This window comes from Hemitrygon akajei, chromosome 18, assembly GCF_048418815.1.
Source record: "Hemitrygon akajei chromosome 18, sHemAka1.3, whole genome shotgun sequence".
Taxonomy (NCBI): Eukaryota; Metazoa; Chordata; class Chondrichthyes; order Myliobatiformes; family Dasyatidae; genus Hemitrygon; species Hemitrygon akajei.
In genome coordinates, this window is record NC_133141.1 from 42,286,809 (window position 1) to 42,313,111 (window position 26,303).

At 38.6% G+C, this 26,303-nt stretch overlaps 1 protein-coding gene across 4 annotated transcripts in view; it reads right to left on the minus strand.

Annotated features, from left to right (window-relative positions):
* The window catches only part of LOC140741358 (signal transducer and activator of transcription 5B-like), a 110,298-nt gene that overhangs the window by 26,770 nt on the left and 57,225 nt on the right, over positions 1–26,303 (minus strand). For all 4 annotated transcript variants that reach the window (XM_073071496.1, XM_073071497.1, XM_073071498.1 and 1 more), the window contains exons 3-7: positions 13,672–13,809; positions 8,823–8,979; positions 7,712–7,801; positions 4,479–4,650; positions 1,813–1,949 (exon numbers count right to left, since the gene is read on the minus strand). In XM_073071496.1, the coding sequence (XP_072927597.1) occupies positions 1,813–1,949; positions 4,479–4,650; positions 7,712–7,801; positions 8,823–8,979; positions 13,672–13,799 (684 nt within the window). In that variant the 5' untranslated portion in view covers positions 13,800–13,809. The remainder of the gene's footprint in view (positions 1–1,812; positions 1,950–4,478; positions 4,651–7,711; positions 7,802–8,822; positions 8,980–13,671; positions 13,810–26,303) is intronic.

Below are 26,303 nucleotides of genomic sequence, written 5' to 3' on the forward strand. Positions count from 1 at the left end.
TTGAAAGGGATTTTCATGGTATGACATATTTCACTGCATTATTTGATGAACATGTGACAAATACAACTAATCTTTATAATTTCACAGAAAGAAATGACAACAATGAGTGCTTGGACTTAACACAGGCTAAAACAAACTTTCATTGACTTGAACTATTAACTCTCTCTACAGATGCTGCCTGGCCTGTTGAGCATCTCCAGCAGTTACTTTTTTTCCCCCACATTTCCAACATCTGAAGGTTTTGCTTTGCAATTACAGTATTTTGTAAATAGAATGTAATTAAAAGAGTACATAGATTAATTGGGGACCTAAGTGTTGAATTATTCACTTTACAATTAATCCTGTTAACCTTCAGAAAGTTTTTACTCAAGATTTCCAAATATATTTAGTATATATGGACAGTGAGGAAAGCCAAAGCTTGCAGCGAGATCTGGACAAGATGGAAAAAATGGGCTGAAAAATGGCAGATGAAATTTAATGCAGACAAGTTTGAGGTGTTGCACTTTGGGAAAACAAACCAGGGTAGGACTTGCGCAGTCAATGGTAGGGCACTGAGGAGTGTGCTGGAATAAAGGGATCTAGAAAAACAGATACATAATTCCTTGAATGTGGTGTCGCAGGTAGATGGTCATAAAGAGAGCTTTAACACATTGGCCTTCATAACTCAAAGTACTGAGTACAGGAGTTGGGATGTTATGTTAAAATTGTATAAGATGATGATGGCAACATTTGGAGTATTGTGTGCAATTATGGTTACCTACCTACAGGAAAGATATCAATAAGATTGAAAGACCATAGAGAAAAATGTATGGATGCTGCTGGGGCTTGTGGACGTGAGTTATTTGGAAAGGTTGTATAGGTTAGGACTATTTCCTGGAACATAGGAGAATGAAGAGAGTTTTTTTAAGAGATATAAAAAAAATTATGAGGGGTATAAATAGCCTTACATAGCCTGCAAGCAGGCTATTTCCTCTAAGGTTGGGTGAGACTAAAACTAGAGGTCAAAGGTTAAGGGGAATATGAGGGTGAGCCTCTTCACTCAGAGGGTGGTGAGTGTGTGGAACGGGCTAAGTGGTGGATGTGGGCTCAACTGCAACATTTAAGTTTGGATACATGGATAGGAGGGATATGGTGGGTTATGGTCCAGGTGCAGGTCAACAGGACTAAGCAGACTGATAGTTTGTGATGGACTAGACGGGCCGAAAGGCTTGTTCCTGTGCTATGTGCTCTATGACCCTAAATGACACAAGAATTTGGCAAACTGCTTACAAACTTTTATCTCAGGAACAACAGGATAAAAGGTTAATTACCAAATTAATCTTCGTTAATTACAGAAATCAATACCATTAGACTGTCATGTATGTATATATATAATGAATGAATTTGGGTAATAAACCCCACCAGCTCATTTCTCATTTTACATATTACGGTAGTCAACTGAGCAAGGCGAACAGCTGACTATGCATCACTTGCAATTTACACTCATTCCAAAAAAATTACAAGTGCACAGCACAAGACTGTGCTCAATTTTCATCAACTGCCAATGTCACTCAAAGTGAACATCCAGGGTCAATTCACTTTTCATCTTTTGCGTTATGCCCAAGATAAACAATTGATATTAGGTGGTTTCTGAAATTGGGAATAATTAATTTCACACATTCATGGGTGTAACATTCTACCAAGATAAATGTAATTGAATCCACAATATTCTGCAGTTTAAAGCCATTATCAATTTTTATTTTCTTAGATATTATTCGGAAGGTGTCAAGCAGCACATCCTTTATTAAGAAAATATTATGAAATTGTAAATACCAGTCTGTATTGCTGTAGTGTCTGGGCTTCTCGCTGTAACCAACCCTCCAGAGACGTCCGCTTTTGTTGCAAGCTTTGTTCTCGTAAGATACGGTTCTGGTCTTGTGGACTCAGCTGTGCAAGTTGAGCAAGCTGAGCTAGAAAAATAATATCTCAGTGTTAAATAAATACATTTACATATTTTAAAAATGGTTTGATCTATGTACAAGTCTTATTGCTCAATCACCTTTACTAAAACCAACGTTAGAGAGATTTCCATCAAAAAATTGCACAAGTTGTGCCTGTAACAATCTTAATAGAATTTCCCGAGAATTCAGAAAATTTCGCTCCATCATGCATCGAAACCAAACCTTGCAGAATTCAAAAAACAAGAAATTAAGCAATCACTAATGGCTTGAGAAGGAAATCCCAAAGTAGCTGTCACTGATTCAGTCCTGTTATATAGCCTTCCCCCATGATATCAAGGAACACTGGTTGAATAAATGAAAAGTTAGCATATGCAACACACTTTGCACTGAATATGTATATCTGAGTGAGTTTTCAAAATGATGTACTAAGCCATAATTACTACTTAAAAAGGATCCAAAACTGAAGTTCTATGCATATGTAATCCTCTAAATATATCTAATAATTTTATTCTTCATAATAGCGTCTCAAAACTAGGAATCCCTCTGAACCACAATCAATGCTGGAGAAAAGGAGAAGCCACACCAGGGGGATTTCTAGATATGTGTAGTAAGCTTTATCAAGTCAGCAGCAAGTGCCATCACTGTGGGACTGATTACAAAGTACGGGCCCATTGTCTACTCACATATAAATCAAATGGCTCACACACAATAAAATATCTGTGGCTGTTTGTGAACTCCAGTCCATTAACTAATTTTTGCAGGAACAACAGCTGCTACCTCTATCGCAGATACTGCAGGGGAAGAAAACTTCACCTCAGTTATCATTGGCCCTGGTAACAGAGGCTCGTGGGCTAAATGAAATGACTCCGCAGATGCAAGAGCACGAACCTGTATCATTGTGGAGTACAGCAATAACCAGGGTATTCAAACACCATCGCCTTGACAGAACAGACAGCCAACCTGACTAGGCACCCTTTTGCTGCTGTTATTACCAGTGCCAGGAACAGATTTTGCATTCTTGCATTTCCTGGCCACAACACATCAGACAAGAAAAAAGCAAGATAAGGAAAAGACCGCAAAGGTCCAGAACTTTATAAGGGACTCTTGAGACTTTGGGGAGGAACACACAGATCGCAGAATGACATAGCTCATAAACCATAAATATGAGAGGGCTGTCAAGCTAGGAAATAAAATAACTCAAGGGTCTTGGTTCAAAATATCGACTGTTTATTCCCCCTCCATAGGTGCTCCCAACTTGATCTCCTTCAGCATTTTGTGTATGTTACTCAATGAGGACTGTGGAAGCCAAGTCATTGGATGTACTTAAAGTGGAGGTTGATAGGTTCTTGATTAGTAAGGGTGTCAAAAGTTATGGGGTGAAGGCAGAAGAATGGTGTTGAGAGAGATAATAAATTACATAAATTGCTGGTTAGTCTGGCATCAGAATTCTGCAAATTTGTAAGACAATTTAAAAAACAATGGAGAGGGAATGGAAGAGATTTTTCAAGATAGATGATGCAAAAGGCTTTAGTTTTGCATAAAGTTATGCAATTTCAGGCAGCTGCAGCTCCAAAATCCAAGACATTTGACGATCCACACTCACTACATGTCCATCTGCGGAAAATCTCACTTTTTGCTCAGAGCTCTAATATAAAACATGTTTTTTGATTGGTGATGAGAGAACCAGTTGCAGAAGGAAATGTTCTGATTTCGAAGATCTCCTGTTCACCTGAAAATTACAACTGAGTGCAATAGTCACATTTATGCTATTTCTTATACAATGTGCATTATAGTAAATTAGGTTTTAATTTTTCTTTGCTTTTATTTTATTTAGAGATACAGCACAGTAACAGGCCTTTCTGGCTCAAAGAGTCTGCACTGTCCAATTTTACCCATGTGATCAATTAATCTACTAACCCATGTGTCTTTGGGATGTGGGGGAAAGCTAGAGCACCCCGAGGAAACCCACACGGTCACAGGAAGAATATACAAACTCCTTACAGACAAAGGTAGATCTGAACACAGGTCACAGGCGCTGTAATAGTGTTACGTTTACTGCTACACCATCATGCTGCCCACAGGACACGGTAAACAATTCAAGGAGAAAATTCAACCACAGTCCACTTCATACCTTATACGATAATAGCTTGGAAATGCATCGTCATCCACAGATCTAATCCCCGAACAATAAGCCCACGCCTCCCAATTACACCCATGTGACCAATTAACCTACAAACCTGTACATCTTTGGACTATGGGAGAAAACTGGAGCACCCTGAGGAAACCCACATGGTCATGGGGAGAATGTACAACCTCCTTCTAGTGGTGGGAATGAATCCGGGTTGCTGGTGAAGTAATAGCGTTACACTAACTGCTATGTTACAGTGATGCCCTCAATGAATTTTTGATTCTACATGTGATAAAAACTTTATGAACAGTTTCTCATTTAATATACACAATCTTAAACAATCAGAACAAACCATTTGCAAAAAAAGTTGAAATCCACTAAAAATTCTGTTGGTGCAAAACCATTATTACCTTGTATCCGTAGACTCTCTTGATATTGTATAATAAAGTATTCTTGGGTGTGCTGAAGTTTTCGTAGTTCATTCTCAGTATCCTGAGTCAGTAGCCTTAGTTCATCAAATGTTTGGTTTATTTGAAGGTGTTTCTGAGACATGGAGTCCAGTATACCCACTGGTGAACTTGGCTATATTAATAAAGAGACATTAGTTGATTTCACTGGTGCTTACTCAGCATTTCACTGCAAAAATCCATACCCCTATTTACCGTAGATTCCGGATTTTAAGCCGCTACTTTTTTCCCACATTTTGAACAGCTTTGAACTCTGCGGCCTTTAATACGAAGCGGCTAATGTATTATTTTTTTTCATGCCGCCGAAAACATTTTGCCTCGTAACAGTAGACCAATAAAATTGATGAGTAGTTCACAGAGGTCCAATGAAATTGTACGATAAATCAAGCGCACTTTCACAATTAAATTATTGTAAATCAGTCATTTGTACTCACCCTCATCAACATGGAAAACACTCGAAGAAAAGCATTGTGCTGCCTTTATGGCAGTTATTTAGTTTATAATATTTTCGCTTAGTAATTCATTTTCTAGTTAAAGTTAGAAGAGTTTTAACTATATTTGTTTTCTGTACTACATCGCGGGATGCTATGACGTCACACCCGGTTTCGCCGCGTCTTGTGGGATACCGGTTTGCGATAAACGGGACGGCGGGGGGGAGCGGCGGAGCGAAAACGCTGCTTTTAAGTTAAAGGCGATCAATAACTTTTCCTGGTAGGCTGCAGTATATATATTTTTTACCAGTCGTTAGGAGATATTGGAATGTTGTTCAGTAAAGAAGTATACGCAACGTATATTTAAAAGTAGCCGCGTTACGGGCACGGTTCGAAAAAAAGCATTTGCAATATGTATTTGTTTTTGTTACCATATGGATTTAATTAAAAGTTAAAAAATCCTCACGTGTAATATCTTTCTGTGTAAATATCTCATATTACAACGTGGGACACCTGCGGCCGAAAATCCGGTGCGGCCTAAAATCCGGTGCGGCCTTTACAAGTAAAAAATTGATTTTATTTCTAAAATTAGAGCCAGCGGCTTTTAATCAGGTACGCTCTGTAGTCCGGAATCTACGGTACTTATGTTTCTTTTACACTTACAAATACCAAGGACAAGGATTAAATGTTAAATGTTTAAAAATCCTTCCAAACAATAAATCAAAAGTATCATTCCAAATATGAACCAATCAATTGTTAAAATTAAAATGTTTCAATCTACCAAGCTTGATATTCAAAGGAAGAAACTCGTCTTCATCTCGTTTACATTTAGAATCTATTTATAACAGTATTATAAACTCACAGGATAAATGAATAACTTGGCCTTCAACTCATCTATAAAGAAATTAAACATTCTACTAAAGCAATAGAAAGATAAATTCAAAAATAAGCATTACAAATGTTATGTTCTATTGTAATTTTCATTTTGTTCTTCCTTTTTATAGATTTTCTGTATGTCACTAAATGCTGTGCCTAAAACAACCTGTCCTAATCATGGCAAACAAGGTGAAGATGAATAACTAAAAATTGTTGCAGTGATTTACTCACTGTTAATGTTTCAGAGGAATGCAATCTTTCATCAATGTAATAGAACAAATAATGAAAAGGATAACATATCCATTAAGGTAGAAGAATCACAGATTTTGGTGTAGCAATTTACTTGGGTGATTTTGTCTATGTAAAAATAAACAAGATAAAGTGATATCTCAGTTTGTGACATTTTATATTTTAATGCATTTCTGATTTAGGGAAGACTTGCAAGCAACTAATTGCCAAAAAAAAGTAGTTACTAAGATTACTAATTTTCCAAGTATAATTATTTCACATTTAGGGCACTTCATAAGTGCCTTTATCAAAAAGTAGTTTGTTCATATAGTTGAGGCAAGGAACATCCTAAGTGACAAAATCACGAATGGCCATGTGTCCCATGCATAACATTCTCCAAACAACTTTGAAATCTGAACATGCATACTACACTTTTTTTTCTAAAACTTCCATGGAAAATTCTCCCTTGCCCAAAGAGGGTGTAACTTCAATATTATTCATTGAAAACTGAGATTTTCTTCATGCATCTAGAGCAAGAGCTTTAATCTAAAGGTATACATGAAGAAGATGGTGCTAGTGAACAATGCAACCATTTACATTCTGTTTCTCGCTCGTTTTTTTGCTGTTTGCGCGATTTTTTTTGCGTGTTGGGGGTTTGATATTTTTCTTTGAATGGGTTTGATGGTTTTCTTTGTTTCGTGGCTGTCTATAGGAAGACAGATCGCATTCGTATTCTGCATACATACTTTGATATTAAATGCATTTTGAATCTATGTACGAATGGCGGCAGGGTCCAAAAAACATCTTTTTATAGTAGTCGCAGTGGACTTCGCTCCGAAGTCCGGCACTGATGCCACGATGCCACCAGCCGGCTATATAGTATACATACTTTGATAATAAATGTACTTTGAATTTTGAAGAAAGAAGATAGGTTTTTTTTAAACTGTTTAATAAGCCATCCTTACTGCTTCACTTCTGAGGATGATTTGACACTTCTGATGCTTTTTCTTAAAACAAATAGCTTTAAGCCCAAGATTCTGACATCAATTTTGTAACTTTTACTATTTAGTCAGTCTCCATTTGATTACCTCCTGCTGCTCTTTGTAGATCTAAATCCAATGATCTATGTGCTCTTCCTCCTCCCCTATACTGCTGACTGACGAAGGCTGTTGTGCAGCTAAATAATGCTACATTCTGGCTTGCCAATGGCCTTTGAGTATTATAGACTATCACTTGGCGCATGTAAATACAGGATTTTTTTTTTAAATTAAGTGTTGCCGCATGCAATTTAAATATCTGTTTTGCACAGACTGGAGTAGCACCACAATCTCATTATCTTGAGCAATGACAATAAAGTTCTATTCTATTAATGGCATATCATTTACAAGGATCTCTGTAATACAGCACTCCTTATCTGCCTCACGTTTCCATTCCTCCTACAATTTGCAGACTTTTAAGCCAATCCTGGATGAACTAATCACTACTTTACAAATGATTCATCTTCACATTTGTTCCTTTAAATCGTGGTAAGTCCTTCACCTTAGTTTCTCAAATCAGAAAAGCTTTTGCTACTTTTTACACCAGTGATTAAAGACCTAAAGCACTATCAAGGATTTCCTCCCCCTTGAATTTAGAACTTACATTTGTAGCTTCTCTAATCAGTCTCTGTTCATGGTACAAAATGTGTTTGATTGATCTAACCAGTTCCAGTGGACAACGGTCATAAGTATTCTAGAAAGAATAAAAAAAAAATTCGAAAGTTACAAATCCATACAAAGAAATGCACAAAGCCTAAATTCACATCTCAAACTCCTTGACATGAGAAAAATGTATTTAACAACAAATTGCATTATTGTCTAAAACGTCAATCTTGATTGAAGGCAGAATTGTGAAATTCTAATTTTACAGATCCAATAGCAATCATTAACAAATTTAGATGGGTAATTCTGGTAATCATTTGGTTGAGGAAGGTAAAGCCTTATTCCAATCCCAGTAGTAAGCCAATTCAGTATCAGACAAATTAAATCAAGCTGTCCATTTTCCCCAGAAGAGGTGGAGAGCCAGAGTAAAAACTAGTGAAAGATTTGTCAGACGAGCAGGTAATATTGTTGAGTTGAATAAGTCATGCTTATAAAAGATACCCCCCTCACCGGGCTAAAAAGTGTTACATAATACATTTTTACTCAGATGTTAATATAATTGAGACACTGGTGTGTGTCTGTTTGGTAAAAAAAAAATTAACTCTCCCCTGGCTGCTAAAGGAGGGGGGGTTGGGCATGGGGCTAGCAACACCATCCCCTTCTGTTGCCCTGTGATACAGGAAAGGCAACAGAAGCTCAAAAGACCTCAGCCCTGGGAGAGGAAGGATACACCAAGAAGAGGGGCTACACTTGGGGGGAATGGGGAACAACTTAGAACACTGGCATAGGACAGAGGACTCTGGCGAGTTATTACTGGCAGCCTATTATGCAATACAATTGTTAACAAAAGTATGAAAATGAGAGAAACCAAATCATAACTGTCATAAACAATGGCAAAACAAAAATGAAATATATTTGATGTAGGTGACAGGCTGAAAAATTACTGGTAAAGGCAAAATTATCAAAAAATGTTTTAGTCAATAATGGAAACCAATAAAATATTCTACATTTTATTTGGTTTATACTGGAAAAATACAATTTACTCATTGACATACCAAATCACAGAAATAAGGTTTTATTTATATCGGACAATATTTAAAGTTAACACCTACCTTTAACTGTGTGGCATAATTCCCTAATTTCAACTTTAGTACAAAAACATCTTCACCCATTAAATGATCAGCTTTCTTCTGCAATTCCTGTATTAATGTCTCAAGCAACCTCTGTGCTCGATATTCATCTTGCGGATTCTCCAAATCTATTGAGTCCCTAAAGAGAAGCAAGGCAACAAACATTTTTTAACTTAAGCTCTTAACCAATTAATAACTAAAAAAGTACAAGGGAATTGACCAAACATTGAACTGCATTTTTAACCTAAAAGATTAATGGGAAGGGATACTGAATTTGTTTGAACACCTATGGAAGCAAAGTACAAGAAAAAAAAATCATAGGATCATCGACATTTGTGGAATAAAAGATCATTCACTCCTCTCGGTCCACCACAGGCAAAACCTGGCTTAACTTTTCATTCAGAGCCTTGAAATTTAAAGACAGACACATACTTTATTGATCCCAAGGGAAATTGGAAAGCAACTCAAATGCTCATCAAGTACTTCTTAAATGCAGTGAATGATTTAGCATTACTACCCTTCCAGGCAGTATTCCAGATTCCCATTATTTAAGAGTATTAACCCCCTAAAACTAACCCCTCCCCCCCCCCCCCCCCATTCTTCTCTAATCCTTCTAACCATTTAACCACTCTATGCCTTCTGTCAAGATGAATAGATTCTTACCGGTTTTATTTCTGTTTAGGTCTTACATAATTTTATATATCTTAATCAAATCTTCTCCAAATAGCCTTCTGTCTAAAGAAAACAATTCCAAACTGAGGAAACACAAAACACTATTCTAAGCTAAACAGTCCCTTCTCACACTCTAATTCACCAACACGAGAAAATGTGCAGATGCTAGAAACCCAAAGCAACACACAAAATGCTGGAGGAACTCAGCAGCTCAGGCAGCATCCACGGAAAGGAATAAACAGTTGACGTTTCAGGCCAAGACCCTTTTTCAGCACTGAAAAGGGGGAGGAAGAAGCCAGAGTTAAAAAAAAGTGGGGAGAGTGGAAAGAGGCCAGCTAGGTCAGTGGTCCCTAAGCGAGGAAACGATATGATATGAGTCAGTGCAGTGCAGCTGACTCACATCGAGCGACCACTCTCCGCTGAACATCAACGGCTCCTCAGTAGAGATCGATAAGAACATCAAATTTCTTGGTGTTCACCTGGCGGAGAATCTCACCTGGTCCCTCAACACCAGCTCCATAGCAAAGAAAGCCCAGCAGCATCTCTACTTTCTGCGAAAGCTGAGGAAAGTCCATCTCCCACCCCCCATCCTCATCACATTCTACAGGGGTTGTATTGAGAGCATCCTGAGCATCTGCATCACTGCCTGGTTTGGAAATTGCACCATCTCGGATCACAAGACCCTGCGGCGAATAGTGAGATCAGCTGAGAAGATCATCGGGGTCTCTCTTCCCGCCATTACAGACATTTACACTACACGCTGCATCCGCAAAGCAAACAGTATTATGAAGGACCCCACGCATCCCTCATACAAACTCTTCTCCCTTCTTCCATCTGGGAAAAGGCACCGAAGCATTCGGGCTCTCACGACCAGACTATGTAACAGCTTCTTCCCCCACACCATCAGACTCCTCAATACCCAGAGCCTGGACTGACACCAACTTACTGCCCTCTACTGTGCCTATTGTCTTGCTTATTATTTATTGCAATGCCTGCACTGTTTTGTGCACTTTATGCAGTCCTGGGTAGGTCTGTAGTCTAGTATAGTTTTTTTTTTCTGTGCTGTTTTTACATAGTTCTGTGTAGTTTTTGTACTGTTTCATGTAGCACCATGGTCCTGAAAAACATTGTCTCGTTTTTACTATGTCCTGTACCAGCAGTTATGGTCGAAATGACAATAAAAAGTGACTTGACTTGATATCATTTCATACCGCCAAATCATATCATTTCTTCGCAGCCCGGTAGCACATGTTTTGTGGCCCGGTGGTTGGGGACCACTGAGCTAGGTGATAGGTGAAGCCAAGTGGATAGGAAAGATGAAAGGCTGGAGAGGAAGGAATCTGATAGGAGAGGAGAGTGGACCATTGGAGAAAGGGAAGGAGAAGTCGTCCCGGGGGAGGTGATAGGCAGGTGAGAAGAGGTAAGAGACCAGAGTGGGGAATAGAAGGGGAGGGGAAGGGGAGTGAGTTTTTTTTAAAACCAAAGAAGAAATCGATATTCATGCTATCAGGTTGGAGGCTACCCACACAGAATACAAGATGTTGCTCCTCCAACTCTGAGGGTGGTCTCATAAGTCTCTTCTGTATCCTCTCTGGTACTATTTCATCCTTACTTCAGTGTGAAAGGGAAAGTTCTCTAGTTGTGCCCTTTTTTTTTGCTTTGGGTCAATAAAAGTCACATGATATTTGACCAATTAAAGTTACTCCAAGGCATTCTGAACTCAGGATTTCTTGTGACATTAGCCACAGAAGCATTACACAAAGTGGCAATGAATGAATGAACACATTCATTAGCAAAACTTAAAGAATATTTTATTTTTGGATCATATGGCTAACATTATGTAGTTATTCTGAAATTTAGGAAACCTATAAAACCAATCTGAAATGCTGTTTTTACAAGTGCTCTAGTGAATTCCCAGTTGATTAAGTTTTTAGTGAAGCAAATTGCATTTTGGCGGACAGGCACAGTATTAAAATCCAAACTGTATACCAAGGTCATGTTGCCAAAGTACTAATGCACAAATTTATTTTTATTTTACCCCTACAATATATTCTGCAGTCTTCAAATATCTTACTGAAAAATAAAATTAGTGCAGCACTGCCATGCCAGCATTCAGAGGAATCAAACTAATAGATGTCTGGCCCCTCAGATATACTTTTGAATTCTGTGGCATTTATATTTTAAAACAATAGAAGTTCACTGCGGCATCTTCAAAATTAATCCTTTAAGCAACATTCAATCAAGTCAATTATCTGGTCATTGTCTCAATGCCATTCATGAGAATCTGCCATACTCAAATTAGTTGCCAAATTTCCAACACTAAAATTGTAGCAATACTTCAAGGAATATCTTGTGCACCAAACTTTCCAGCTCATGCAGCACAAGTTTGTTAGACTGTGTAAAAAATTATAATGATTAAAAACCTCTTATAACCGCACCTTTCATGACTCCAAAGCTTCTTGAAGTACTTCACTGCCAGTTAATTTTTGAAATTGAGCCTTTTGTAATGTAGGAAATGCATCAGCCAATTTATGTGCAGCAAGATCTCAAACGGTTATGTGATGTGCAACAGATAATATCAAGAACTTGTTGAGGAATAATCACTGGGTAGGACAATATTCTTTAAACAGTAAACAGGTTAGCGTAATTAGGACAGTGAGGCTTCAGTTTGAAATCTTAATGAGAAACTTACCTGTGATGGTAGTATTACCTCAGTTATTACCAGATTACCAAATATTACACTCAAAAGGATATTCATAATAAACCAACCTGTATCAGGATAGTAGTCATCAGTCAACTATAAATGTCATTGCCCATCCATCACACAACTGACTAGAGAAATATGATGTGTTGGAAACAGGCACTTACTAATAGAAATCTGGTGCTGAATACTCCATATGGGGAGGTGGTAAGGTATCCTTGGCGATAATTATAACTGATTTTTCATAATATGAAGCCATAGCATCTGCTCATGTATCAATGCAAGTTGAAAAAATGATATTTCAAAATCAGGTTTAATATCACCGGCACATGTTGCGAAATTTGTTAACTTAGAAGCAGTGCAATGCAATATATGATAATATAGACCAAAATAAATAAGTAAATAATTTACAGTAATATGTATATTAAATAGTTAAATTAGTGTAAAATCAGAAATGATCTGTACAACCTAAATTCAGTACGAACAAATTTCATTCCACATCTCAAACTTTTAGGTAGTGATTTGTGAATTCAATAAGGGTGAATTTCTGTTACCCAAATGACCAAAATGTAGAAGTTACCTTTATCTAAATAAGTTCAGAACCCAGAAAGTTTGTTCCAAGAAGTTAGCTCATTAGATCCACTTTTTTCATTAGTCAAAGCTGATCTCATTGGCAATTAAAACTTTTCCATATTTCTTGATGAATTAATATATTAATCGCAGCACTGAAAATTTATTCACTTAGCATCCACAGCCATCTGGTTCAGATGGGATTGCATTTCCTTCAAGAATTAACTTCAAAAACTGGCAGTGAACCACTTCATGTTGTATTGGCGTCATGAAATGTGGTATAACTTCTTAATCATTTAAACTTCTTTTACACATTGACAAACTCACGCAACTGAAAATTACGTAGGAGTAATTACATTTTTAAGTGGTTTGATTTTCAAGTGATTATAACACCACATTGGCAGTATAGTCCCAACTTACTTTCTAGCGCAATTAATAAAGAATTGAAAGACTGAATGAATTCCAACAGCAGAAATGTGTAGAGACTGATAACGTTAACATCCAAACTGAATGAGAGTTTAAGCATTGTTCAAGCTGGCAAAATGTTGATAGAAGAAACTATTTCATGAAAAAAAACACCATGTTTTTAAAAGTAGTTATCTTTGGGCATGGAAAAGATGTAAAAGGACTAACTGATAAGTGTATCACAAGCTGTTTGAAACTTGAAAATGATAAAGTATAACTGAAGACACATGGAGGGCTGCAGATGCTGTCAAGAATCTGAAGCAACACCCAAATTGCAACATCAAATTGCAGATCAGGCGGGAAATAGAACAGTCGATGTTTCGACCCTTCATCGAGACCACATTATAACCTTTCCAATAGTAGCCAAATAACACTAACTACTGAATAATTTGACTTAAACACTTTCATCTGAATTGTACATACCATGCCTGGCTTTCAATCCACTGCGATAAATAATGCCGAACTTCAATTGGAAAATGCTGCCCATACAAGGACTGCATCTGACGCAGAGCTTCGCCCTGAAGCTGCTGGGCCTGAATCCATACTGACATGGTCTAAGATCTGAAAGGTAAATAAAAATCACTTACCCAAGCTACAAAATAAACAACCAATTCAAGTAAGTGAACATGGATTTACAAAAGACAGTTTAAATGAGAAAATGAAGTCTTGCATTCCATAAAGCAAAGGTGTCCTAAAATAAAATGTAATTTTTGAAGTTGCCAATTTTTTTGTTTTAAACTCTTACAAGTACTTACAGCTATTGAAATAAATGTGCACAGAATTTATTGAAATATTTTTCCACTAGGAAAGAGCTTTTACTGTAATAGGGCAAAATCCTTTTAAAGTTTTTATTATTAGATGTCAATTGAAGAATAATCAGTAATTAAGCGGAGGTGATAAAGATAAGTAGCCTCTCAGGAGCATTTAATTGTAGCAAGTTACATGGTTAGTTAGCATGAGGTTGGAAATTCAATTGTATGTATTTTTTTAAATATCAGTTGTATAATTGAGAAGATTCATTAAAACTCTTGGCAAATTATTCAATAAAACCTACAGAGTGTTTTAATTATGAAGTGTGACTGAATAGGAAGGGGGCATTTTCGTTGGAGGACCAACTGATGGGAAACCTGATAGCAGTGTAAAATATTATGAGGGACATACATAAAACACTGAACAGTACAGCACAGTACAGACCTTTTGACCCACGATGTTGTGCCAACCTATATAAACTTACTCCACAATCAGTCTAACACTTCCCTCCTACACAGCCATTTTTCTTACATTCATGTGCTTATCTAATAGCCTCTTAAATGTGGCTATTATATCAGCCTCTACCAGCACCCCAGCAGTGTGTTCCAGGCACCTGCTACTCTCTGTTAAAAAACACAACAACCACCACCTCTGACATCTCCCTTAAACTTTACTCTACCCACCTTAAATGGATATCCTCTTGTATTGCCATTACTGTCCTGGGTAAAATGTGCTTTATGATACCATCTATGCCTCTTACTCTCTTATACACCTCTATAAAGTCGCCGCTCACCCTCCTTTGCTTCAAAGAGAAGAGCCTTAACTTGTTTAATCCTTCCTCATATGATGTATTCTCTAATCCAAGCAACATTCTGGTAAAGCTCTTCTGTAGTGTCTAAAGCTCTCTCTAAAGTTTCCACATACTTATAAATGAACCCTCCTATTCCAGTCACTTACACTCAAGGTCAAGATACCACCACCATAAAGTTATCAGAGATGCCAAAAGACAATACCAGTCCAAAATTGAGTCCCAGGCCAACAGTCAATTGTGGTGGGGCTTACACGTTATAATGGACGACAAAACCAAGTCAGACAGCATTGCCAATATCATATCCCTTCCCAATGAGCTTAATACATTCTATGCATGTTTTGAAAAGCAGCAGACTGGTACATCACCGATCTTCTCAACAGTCTCCAATGTACCTGAACCCATAATAAACTTCACGGATATGAGATTTGTTTTCAAGAGAGTAAAGCCAGGATTGAATGATGTGGCTTGGGACACCAAGTGGCTGTGGAAGCATCCAGTGCCCCTGTTTGTGTCCTTAAATCCTGGACAAGTCAGCTGGCATGGGTATGTGCAGACATTTTTACCCTCTTCCTGCTTAAATTTGAGGTTCCCACCTGATTTAAGACCACTATCATCCCTGTATACAAAAAAAAGTAACAAACCTTAAGAACTACCACTCAATGGCTCTGACATTCACCATCATGGAGTGCTTCAAGAAGCTGGTCACAGCATGCATTAAGTCCAGCCTCTCAGACAAACATGCCCCACTACAATTTACCTACCACTGAAACAGGTCTACAGGAAATGCCATTTCCTGGCTCTGACTAGAAATGCCTGGTCATCTCTAAAACATCTAGACCAGGGATTCCCAACTTTATTTTATGCCAATGACCAATACCATGAAGCAAGGGGTCTGTGGACTCCAGGTTGGGAACCCCTGATCTAAACAGTAAGTATATCTACATTAGACCATTGTTTATTGACTACAGCTCTGGCTTCAGCACTATAATTCCATATAAACTCATTGCCAAAATTAGACCTGGGAGTCAACTCCTCCCTCTGCAACTGGATTCGTGAATTGACACAATCAGTAAGGGTGGACAACAGCACCTCTGCCACAATTATTCTTAGCATGGGAGTCCCACAAGACTGTGTCCTCAGCCTGTTACTCTATTCCTTGCACAATCATGACTGTGTGGCTAGATTCTACTCTAACTCCACCATAGTGGGCCATATCTCAAACAATGACAACTCAGAGTTCAGAAAAGACAGCTTACAATGTTTTCCTCAAACGGCAGCAAAACAAAAGAGCTGGTCATTGACTTCAGGAAGTGGGGAGGGGGAAGGGTTCTGCCCCTGTCTGCTTCAACAGTGCTGAGGTTGATAGCTTCACATTCCTTGGAGTGATCACCACCAACAGCCTGTCCTGGCCCAATCATAGATGCCACAGCTAAGAAAGCTCACCAATGTGCCTACTTTCACAGGAGGCTCAAGAAATTTGGCATATCCCTGTCAACCCTTACCAATTTTTAGTCAATGTACCAAGGAAAGCATCCTCTGGATGCATCATGGCTTTTGTAAGGCAACTACTCTGCCGTGACCCCAAGAAACTGCAGAGCTGTGGACACAGCTCACTACATTATTGAAACCAGCCTCCCCACCATTGACTGTCTACACTTCTCTCTGCCTCAGTAAAGCAGCCAGCATGATGGACTCTTGACCTCACAAGCATCCTCGTTAATGATCTTGCACCTTATTAGTTACCTGCACTGCACTTTCTCTGTAATTGTCGTACTTTATTCTGCATTATTGTTTTACCTTGTACAACCTTGATGCATTGTTGATACAGATCAATTCATTGCACAGTATATAAGACAAGCTTTGTACTGTACCTTGGTATATATGCCAATAATAAATCAATTCCAATTCTCCACCTTTCCAATGCTCAGGATACAAAAGCTTGAAATCACACATCACCTTGCTTAAGTTTCTATCCTGCTGCTATAAGACTCTTGAATGGGCCACTTGTAGATTAAAAGACAAATTCTTGATCTCTCTCATCCTGGCTCTTGCACCTTGTCTGCTACACTGCACTTTCTCTGTAACTGTAACACTATATTCTGCATTCTGTATTGCTTTTCCCTTTGTACTTATGCTTTATGACTAGTCTGGATGGCGTGCATTTTTTCCATTCTATTTTGATACATGTGACAATAATAAACCAATTACTGATTACTTCTACCTGATGCAAGATGGTGCTGGTGTTACACAAAAACATTGTGCAGACAGCTAACAAAACTACTAACTATTCTACTAAATATACTTTTTCTGGACTACGATTACTGCAATCCGCAGCCTGCAATTCCCCTTTGGGAGCCGTCCTTTTGAATAATCCGAACGACCTGTCGTTTTTGCAGTATCCTGAAAGATTTGGCAAGACCCAGGTCAGAGAGAGATAAATGAACTGATGTTTAGCTGGCTTAAGCCTGAGCCAGATTAAAAAGACTAAGACATCGAGGGCGTGGGCAAGGGACGAACTGGTGTTCAGCTTGGTGAGGTTTTACTCACTACCGCGTTGAACTGACACTGCAGCCATCGGGTTCCTATGTTGTCTCAGTGCTAATTGGTTCCATGGCTGTGGGCTCACTTTAGGGAACGCTGTGATTCATGTTCTGTATGTTATTTGTTTACTTTTTTTTGCACAATTATTTAATTGCATATTGGATGCTTAACAGTCTTTATAGCCTGGGTTTTTTTTTAGTGGATTCTATTGTGTTTCTTTGTTTTGTAGCTGCCAGCAAAACGATGAATTTCAAGGTTGTATATGGTATACATACTTTAGATATTAAATGTACCTTGAACATTTTGTGACAATTGAAATTTCAGAAGTTAGGCCAAGTGTGTGTACACAGTCCTTTTTCTTACAATTTCCTCTTTCTTCTCCGAAGAGGTGGATGGGCGGGTTAGTTGGTTTGCTGATGACACAAAAATTGGTAGCAGTGTCAAGAAAGCAGGGAGTGTGCAGAAGCAGAACCAGTCGGCCGAATGGCCTAACTCTGTTATGTTTCATAGTCTAAGGTCGCTGATGGATACAGCAGGATATAGATCAGTTACAAATATGGGTAGAGAAATAGCAGATAAAGTTAAATTGAGGCAAATTAGAGGGGTTGCACTTTGGAAGATCAAATCTAACAAGTGCACAGTTAATGGCAGGACCCTTAGCAGCATTGATCCTCAGAGGGATCTTGAGGTCTAATTCTATAACTCCCTGAAAGTGGCTGCATAAATTGACAGGGTAGTCAAGAAGGCATATGGCATGCATGCCTTTATTAGTCACTGAGTTCAAGTCAGGAAGTTAATGATGCAGCTTTATAAAATTCTGGTTAAGCCACATCTGGAGTATTGCATTCAAGTTCTGATCTCATTACAGGATGGACGTGGAAGCTTTAGAAACGGCACAAAATAATTTCTTCTCTCCCTCCCCCTCCCCACAAGGATGCTATTTGAATAGAGGGAATGTGCTATAAGGAGACACTAAACAAACCAGGGTTGTTTTCTCTGGAGCAGTGGAGGCTGAGAAGAGACCTGACAGAAATTTATAATATCGTAAGAGTCACAGGTAGAACAGATTGCTGGTAACACACACAAAATGCTGGTCGAACACAGCAGGCCAGGCAGCATCCCATAGACCTCCCGTCCCATGATCCTCTCCCTTCTCCAGCTCTGTATCCCTTTTGCCAATCACCTTTCCAACTCTTAGCTTCACCCCACCCCCTCCGGTCTTCTCCTATCATTTCTGATCTCCCCCTCCCCCTTTCAAATGTCTTACTATCTTTTCTTTCAGTTAGTCCTGACGAAGGGTCTCGGCCCGAAATGTTGACAGTGCTTCTTCCCATAGATGCTGCTGTGCTCCACCAGCATTTTGTGTGTGTTGCTTGAATTTCCAACATCTGCAGATTTCCTCGTGTTTGCAGATTGCTGGTGTCACTTTCCTAGAATCAAAGAGTCCAATACTGGAGGGCATGCTTTTAAGATGTGAGAGGGAAATCAAAGGAGATGTGCAGGGCAAGTTCTTTTTTTAAAACAGAGTGCTGGGTGTCTGAAATGCACTGCCAAGGTGGTAGTGGAGGCAGACATGATAGAGGCATTTAAGAGTCTCTTAGAAAGGTACATGAATATGCAGAGAATGGAGGGATATGGACTATCTGCAGACAGAAGGGATTCGTGTCATGAGGATAATTAGCTCATGAGGACACATCATGAGCCAAAGGGCCTGTTCATATCCGTATTGTTCTATCATCATATGCCATATTCAAGGCCATCCTCAGAGTTGCCTCTGTTGCTTCCCTACTGTCTGAACAAGCTAAAGTTGCTTCCCAGTCAGCTCCCAATTCTGAACTTGCATCTCTCCTTGAATCATGCTTCTTAATACGCAAGAACAATTCCTTCGCTCTAAAATGCAAAGGAAATCACCAAAATAATGTCTTTCAGGATTCGTACAAATCAGACTTTAGTTTTGCACTTTCACTTAAAATAAAAACCTCAACATTCAATCTTGGACAGGTTCATTAAAAGTAAACAGCAAAATATTAGAAATTAACACAACCCTACAATGTACACTTCCTTGAGTACTTAAGTAAAAACAGATTCAAATAGAATTATTACAGAATGGAAGTCAACCCATCAGGTTGGCCCCTTTGCACCCCACTCCTGCCCCCGTGCAGTCCTGCAAATGCTTTTACCTTCAAATATTAAATTAATGGAACTAGATAGGCATCTTGGGCAACATGGACGAGTTAAACTGAAGGGCCTGCTTCTGTGCTGCATTATTATAGAATAAACTTTTCATAATTAGTCTATTTGCAAATACTCTAAAAATTAGGACTGAAAATTTGATAATTGCGTAAATAGTGGAATTCTATATTAGAGTATGGGAAATAGTATGTCCCAAAAATTGAAACCTCAATATCTTAAATGGACTTCACATAAAATGCAGTGGCCTGAATTTTCTACAGGTCCACAATCCCTTATCCAAAATCCTCGGGGCTAGTTGCATTTCGGAATTCAGAATTCTTCAGATTTCAGAATCCCTCCTTATTGGTTCCGGGACCCCCCCATGGATACCAAACAACACGTATACTCAAGTCCCTTATTTAACCTGTCTCAGTGTGGGTGGACTTTAGGATCCTGCGGAACTCCGGACCTACGCACGTCCTCCCGTATACTTTAAATCTTCTCTTGATTACTTATAATATCTAATACAATGTAAATGCTATGTAAATAGTTGTTATACTGTAATGTTTAGGGAATAATGACAAGAATTTTTTTTTATTTCCAACAAGAACATTCAATAAATCGTAAAACTATACAGCTTCAAACGAACCGAATCAAACATGTGGTAAATGATTTACTGGAATAAATGTAGATCATCACTGTCACTATAAAACTTCAGTAACTTGTCAATCTGTTTCGTTAAATCATATACAGTGGTAGCTCCGACACCATATTCTTCAGTTAAGGCCAATTTATACTTCTGCGTCGAATCTACGCCATAAGTATAGCGTAGCTGCATACCCTACACTGTAGCCTGACGCGCACCTCCCCAAAAATGTAACTATGCATTGCGGCAACGCAGACCGCAACAACTGATTGGTCCGCTTGGCAGCATCGCATTTCCTCCTATGCATTTTGAGTTTTAGTTCAGGTGGAAGTCAACAGGCTGCAGAAGCTAGCTACAAACTGGCATCTAGCACAGTGTCCTCCATAATTTCGGAGGTCTGTAAAGCTTTATGGAAAGCATTGCAGCCAAGAGTTCCTTCCCTGCCCTTCAGTCGCCCAATGGGAAGCTATTGCAGCTGATTTTTGGCAACTATGGAACTTTCCAAACTGTGTCGGCAGTTTCTGTGCTCAGTTTCAGTCGCCATTGTTTGAAGTACACAAAGAAACTCAACAAGAAGAAACTCAACACAGTGACACAGAAACCCCACCGCCAACTAGCGCTTTGGCGGTGAATTGCAGAGCGATGTAGACACACCAACGCACAAGTATAAATGCTCATAACAGCATAGGCCACTTGCGTAGAGCCTACACAGAAGTATAAATCAGCCTTAAGACACTGCACAGACACACCACGATCAAGCTTCTGCAATAACTCCACTTTCTGCGTTATTGATAATGATAGATGCTTCCTTCTCTTTATCTCATTGTTATCCATAGGGATATTTGCAGCTCTTTTTGACATTTTCACAGTGAAATTAAACACAAAGTCAACAGTGAACACAAAATATCAGCGAACAGCGAATGCACGTGTAACCAGTACAAGCGCTGAGCCACAACTGATGTCTGGCGGCCTCTGCTAGGGAATGGAGGGATTCTGGCGAAAAAACCTTCGGGTTTCGGAGCTCTTTGGATTTCAGAATTTCAGATAAGGGATCGTGGACCTGTAGTAGGCTAAAAGTGGGCTCCTATCTTACTTGTTACTGCAAAGTAAATCTTGAAGCAACTTTCAACTTTCTCATATACAAGGTTGAATGCAAAAATCAATAAGCTATCAAACCTAACCTGCTCCTTCACAAGATTTGATACTGTACATCAGCCAGAGATTAGGGTAACAAAGGGTGTAAAGTTATAATACTTGCTTTCTAGGCACCTATTGAGCACCACATAAAAACAGAGCTTGCCCGTTCAAGTACAAATCAATTTTATACTGTCTTAATTATAACCCGATGACCTTCCTGATTCTAAAAATTTACTTTCGAGAGTTAGGGTATTGCATTCCTTCAGAGATAAATCACTGTGGGAAATTTAAAAAGGAGACCTTAATTTTACTTGTTCTCAAATTATCTTATGTTATTTCTCATTTGGCTTTCTGTACTTTGCACTAAATTGAAACATCCCATATTTGCATTTCTAATATAAACTTTACATATTTCAGTAAAGATTCTTCAGTCTGAATGATTTGAGAAGTATGCTGTTACCTGCCCGGATAACAGGTCCCAGACTCCCTATAGTGGACTCCTAGCTATATTGCTTAATGACTACATGCTGCAGTGCAAAAGGTCACCATAATACTGTAATCACACATATATAATGAATAGTGCACACCATTTTTTTCCAACTATGAAAAATTATTAAACCTGACAGTAAGACCAATTCAGCATCACTCAGTCTGAACACATATCCTTCGAGGACAGAAGCAGGGGACGTTAAAAACTTAAACCAGTTCTGATACATTAAATTAAATGTAATATCCTCTATTATAATTAAGGACTATGCTTGTTTATAAAGTTTATAATTGAAAATAAAACTTTTGACAATTTTTAATAAATTCAGCAATGAAATGGTTGAGTTGAATAGTATAGTTCCAGCAAACTAGGGTTCAATCCTGATTTCCAATGTTTTCTGTGTTGAGCCTGCATGTGTCTACATTGGTTTCCTCTGGCTACTGCCCATAAAAGGCATGTGTTCTAAGTAGCCACTAAATTACCCCTGGAATGCCAGTGATCAGTAGAATCAGAGAACAGCTAATGGAAATATAGGCAGAAGAACAAAAAGGTAAATGGGTGATTGAAAATCAGTACAGACTAGGTGGGCCAATATGCCTGCACCTGGGCAGCATGACTATGAATGGCCTGTGCTTTATACGTTAAAACAATGCTTCCACTTGCAATGAGATTATATCCTAGGAAACCAAGTGTGTTCTTTACTAGCCATTACTTAAAACTAGAATATAAATTATTGCTTGATATTTGGTAATTTATTATTTTAAAGCAAAAGTAATCCATGAAGGATTGAGAAAAAGATTAGGATAGAAAGGCACGGGATTGGGATTGCTGTCTCTTATGTTGCAGTTAGTGGAGAGGCTGTCTCAACTCCAGCAGTCTGGGTTCAATCCTAATCTTGGGAGTTTGCAGATGAAACAGTTATTTGGCAGTCCACAAGCAGGTGGTCCCAAAGGTAATAAAGGTAGTAAAAATAGGTCCTAAAATTTTGCAAAATTAGAAATTCAGATACAATGTTCTGGTTATGAGTGTTACAAGTTCAAAGTAAATTTATCAAAAGTACATTTATGTCACCATATTCAACCTTGAGATTAATTTGCTTGTGGGCATACTCAACAAATCCATAATAGAATAACCATAACAGAATCAATGAAAGACTGCACAAGTTTGAGCAGTCAACCACTGTATAAAAGACAACAAACTGCACAAATACAAAAATAAAGAAATAATAATAAATAAATAGGCAATAAGTATCGAGAACATGAGATGAAGAGTCCTTGAAAGTGAGCCCATAGGTTGCGGGAACATTTCAGTAACTGGGCGAGTGAAGTTATCCCCTTTGGTTCAAGAGCCTGATGGCTGAGGGGTAATATCTGTTACTGAACCTGGTGGTCTAAGTCAGCTAATCAAATCCAGTTTTGTGGTGGGATTTTAGCACTGGGCAATAATAACCAATCAAGAAATTTGACTACTGGGAAAGACCACTGACATTCACAGGAAATTATAGTAATGGAACTACTTATTACTCAAGCTGAATTGACCAGCCTGACTACCAAAGAATAAGCAGAAAACTTACTAACTCAAAACATGCTCATCTATTGAATACAGACCAAGAGAAAAAGTTTATAACAGCAGCATAAATTTAAAAAAAAACATTTGAGACGCTTCAATAACTAATTTACATTTGAGGCGGGGGGGGGGGGGGGGGTCATCGATACCAAATTAATACTAAGCTGTGTGTACTTTCACCCAGCTCTCCAAAATGATAAGCAAAAATTTTTTTCCAGCAGTGCAGTTTACACAATTTAAGGTATTGCGATGATATCAATTTCCAAAAGTTCCACAGAAAAACTAAAGATAGCAACATATTGTATGCCCCTGAAAAATGCTGCTGCGACTGCACTAACCAAATGAAATAAATTACATATCTTGTCCTCTATATTGCAATTTTGACTCAATGTGACGCATAGAAATTAATTCTTAGCACTTGTGTAGCACATTCACACATTCAACAATGCTAGTAAGAAGCTTCATGAAGATGGTATCGCCATTAACCCACAAAACTATCTGATACACTAAATGTTCCACTTTAATATATTCCTACTTAAGGTTAACTCATAACCACAAACACAGCCATTTACAGAACTTGAACAAGGAAAGTGACACCATACAAGTCATATTAAATTCTGGAGCCACTCAGCAAGTCAGGCAGCATCAATGGAAGATTTCAGGGCAAAATCCTTCATCAGGTCCTTTCCCGTGCACCCTCTCCCAACAAAAATAATGCTGGATACTAAAACATTGCCCCAGCCCAAATTCACCTTAACATACATGGAAGCTACCAGTATCAAAACAGACTGTGACTCTTCATCTGGGCTCAATAAACCATCATAGACTTCACCTCCACGCTGCCATCATCCTAATTAAATACATATTTAAAAAGATGACGTGCAATTTGCATTTCTTGAAACATATTTAACAATTACACAGTACCATAATAATGATGTCTTCAGAGAGGCATTAAGTCAGGGGTCCACAGACCCCTTGCTTAATGGCATTGATCCATAACATTAAGGCTGGGAACCCACACATTTAAGTTACACAGCACAGGAAAAAGTCCCTTTGGCCCAACTTGTATACCGAGCTAGTCCAATTTGTCCGTGTTTGATTTCTATCCCTCTAAACCTTTCCTATCCGTGTACCTATCAGATGTCTTTTAAACACTGTAGTTGTACCAGCTGCTACTATCTTCTCTGGCAGCTTGCTCCACTTACAAAACACCGTGTGATAAAGGTGCCCCTCTGATCCCTTTTAAATCTCTCCACTCTATGCCATCTAGTTTCAGACTTCCCTTCCCCAGGGAGAAGTCTAACCATTTGCCCTATCTATGCAACTCATCATTTTATAAAACTCCATCAGGATAGCTCTCAGACCCAATTACAGGATAAAGCCCTAGTCTATCCCAGCCTCTCTTTAGAATTGAAGCCCTTCATTTTCAGCAATACTCTTGTGAATCTTTTCGGTACAATTTCCAGCTTAATGACATCTTTCTCATAGTTAGGCAAATAAAACCACACATAATACTCCAAGTACGTGTCAATGTCTTGTATAGTTGTACCATGGATGTCCCAACTCTTGTGCTCAGTGGGTTGACCAATGCCAAGTGTCTTTTTCACCACTCTCTCCACCTGTACCACGACTTTCAAGGAACAATATACTTATAAGTTTTTCTGTTCTGCAAGAGACTCCAAGGCCCCTGCCATTTACTGTGAGAGTCATACCTTGGTTTAAGATACCAAAATACAATACTGTGCAGATATCCAAGTTAAATTCCATCTGCCATTCCTTGGCCCACTTTTCTGGTTGATCTAGATGTTGTAAGTATTAAATGACCTTCACTATCCACTATACCATTAATTTGATGTCATCCATACACTTCCCATGCTAACTACATTCTCAAACTGTTAATATAGATAATGAACAATATATGACCCAGCACCAATCCCTACAGTATACCACTGGTCAGAGGACAGTGATCTAGAGAGAAAAAAAACCTCCAGTACCATTCTTTGACTTCTTCACCAAACTAATTTTGCATTGTATGTGATCATTTTTTGGATCCCATGTGATCTTATTTTACAGACCAACCTACCACGTGAAAGGCCTTGCTAAAAGTACCTTGTAAAAGTGGATGCAGACATTGTCTACTGCCTTACTATTGTTAATCCTCTCCGTCATCTCTTGAAAAAAAGGATTCAATTTGAAACATGATTTTTCACGCAGTCATGGTGACTATTAATAATCCTGCTCAGTAACTTTCCTGCCATTCATGTTAAGTTCACTACCCTGCCCATACAGCCCTCCTTAAATAAGGCACATTAATCAATGCTACTATTTCCTTTTTGAGTTCCTCTCATATAGCCTCATTGCTCTATTCCCTAGGAATATCCTCTATAAGTACTGCCACATTCTTGTTGTTCATCAAAAAAGCAACTCCCTCTCTTCTCTTAACCCCACCTCTATCATTCATGTATCACCAGTACCCCAGCTGCAGTCCTGCGCATTCCCCAACCATACTTCTGTAATAGCTATATCTCAGTCCAATGTGCCTATTCATGTCCCAAGTTCACCTAACAAATCTTCCTGCCAGCATACTGGCCCTCCTTTGTTCAGGTGAAATGCAAGCCTCTTGTATTGTCTACTCCAGAAGAAATCCCAATGGCCATTTTGATTTTTGGTGAAACTATCTCCCTGTGACTCTTGTTTATGTTTACTATCTCCTGCATGATGCTCAATGAGTCCACCTGCTGCTCCAACTGATCCATGTGGTCTGAGAGAAGATGCAGGTGATTGAAAAATCCTGAAGACATAGTTGTGCCACTTTTAAAAACATTGTTGTTGTTTGACCTCCTCATCAAAGCTTGGACTTTGCCCTCAACAATAACACCTCAAATCAGCCCTTTTCAAAATGGCTATTGCTAGATCTTTCAAAGTAAATTATATGAAAGTACATA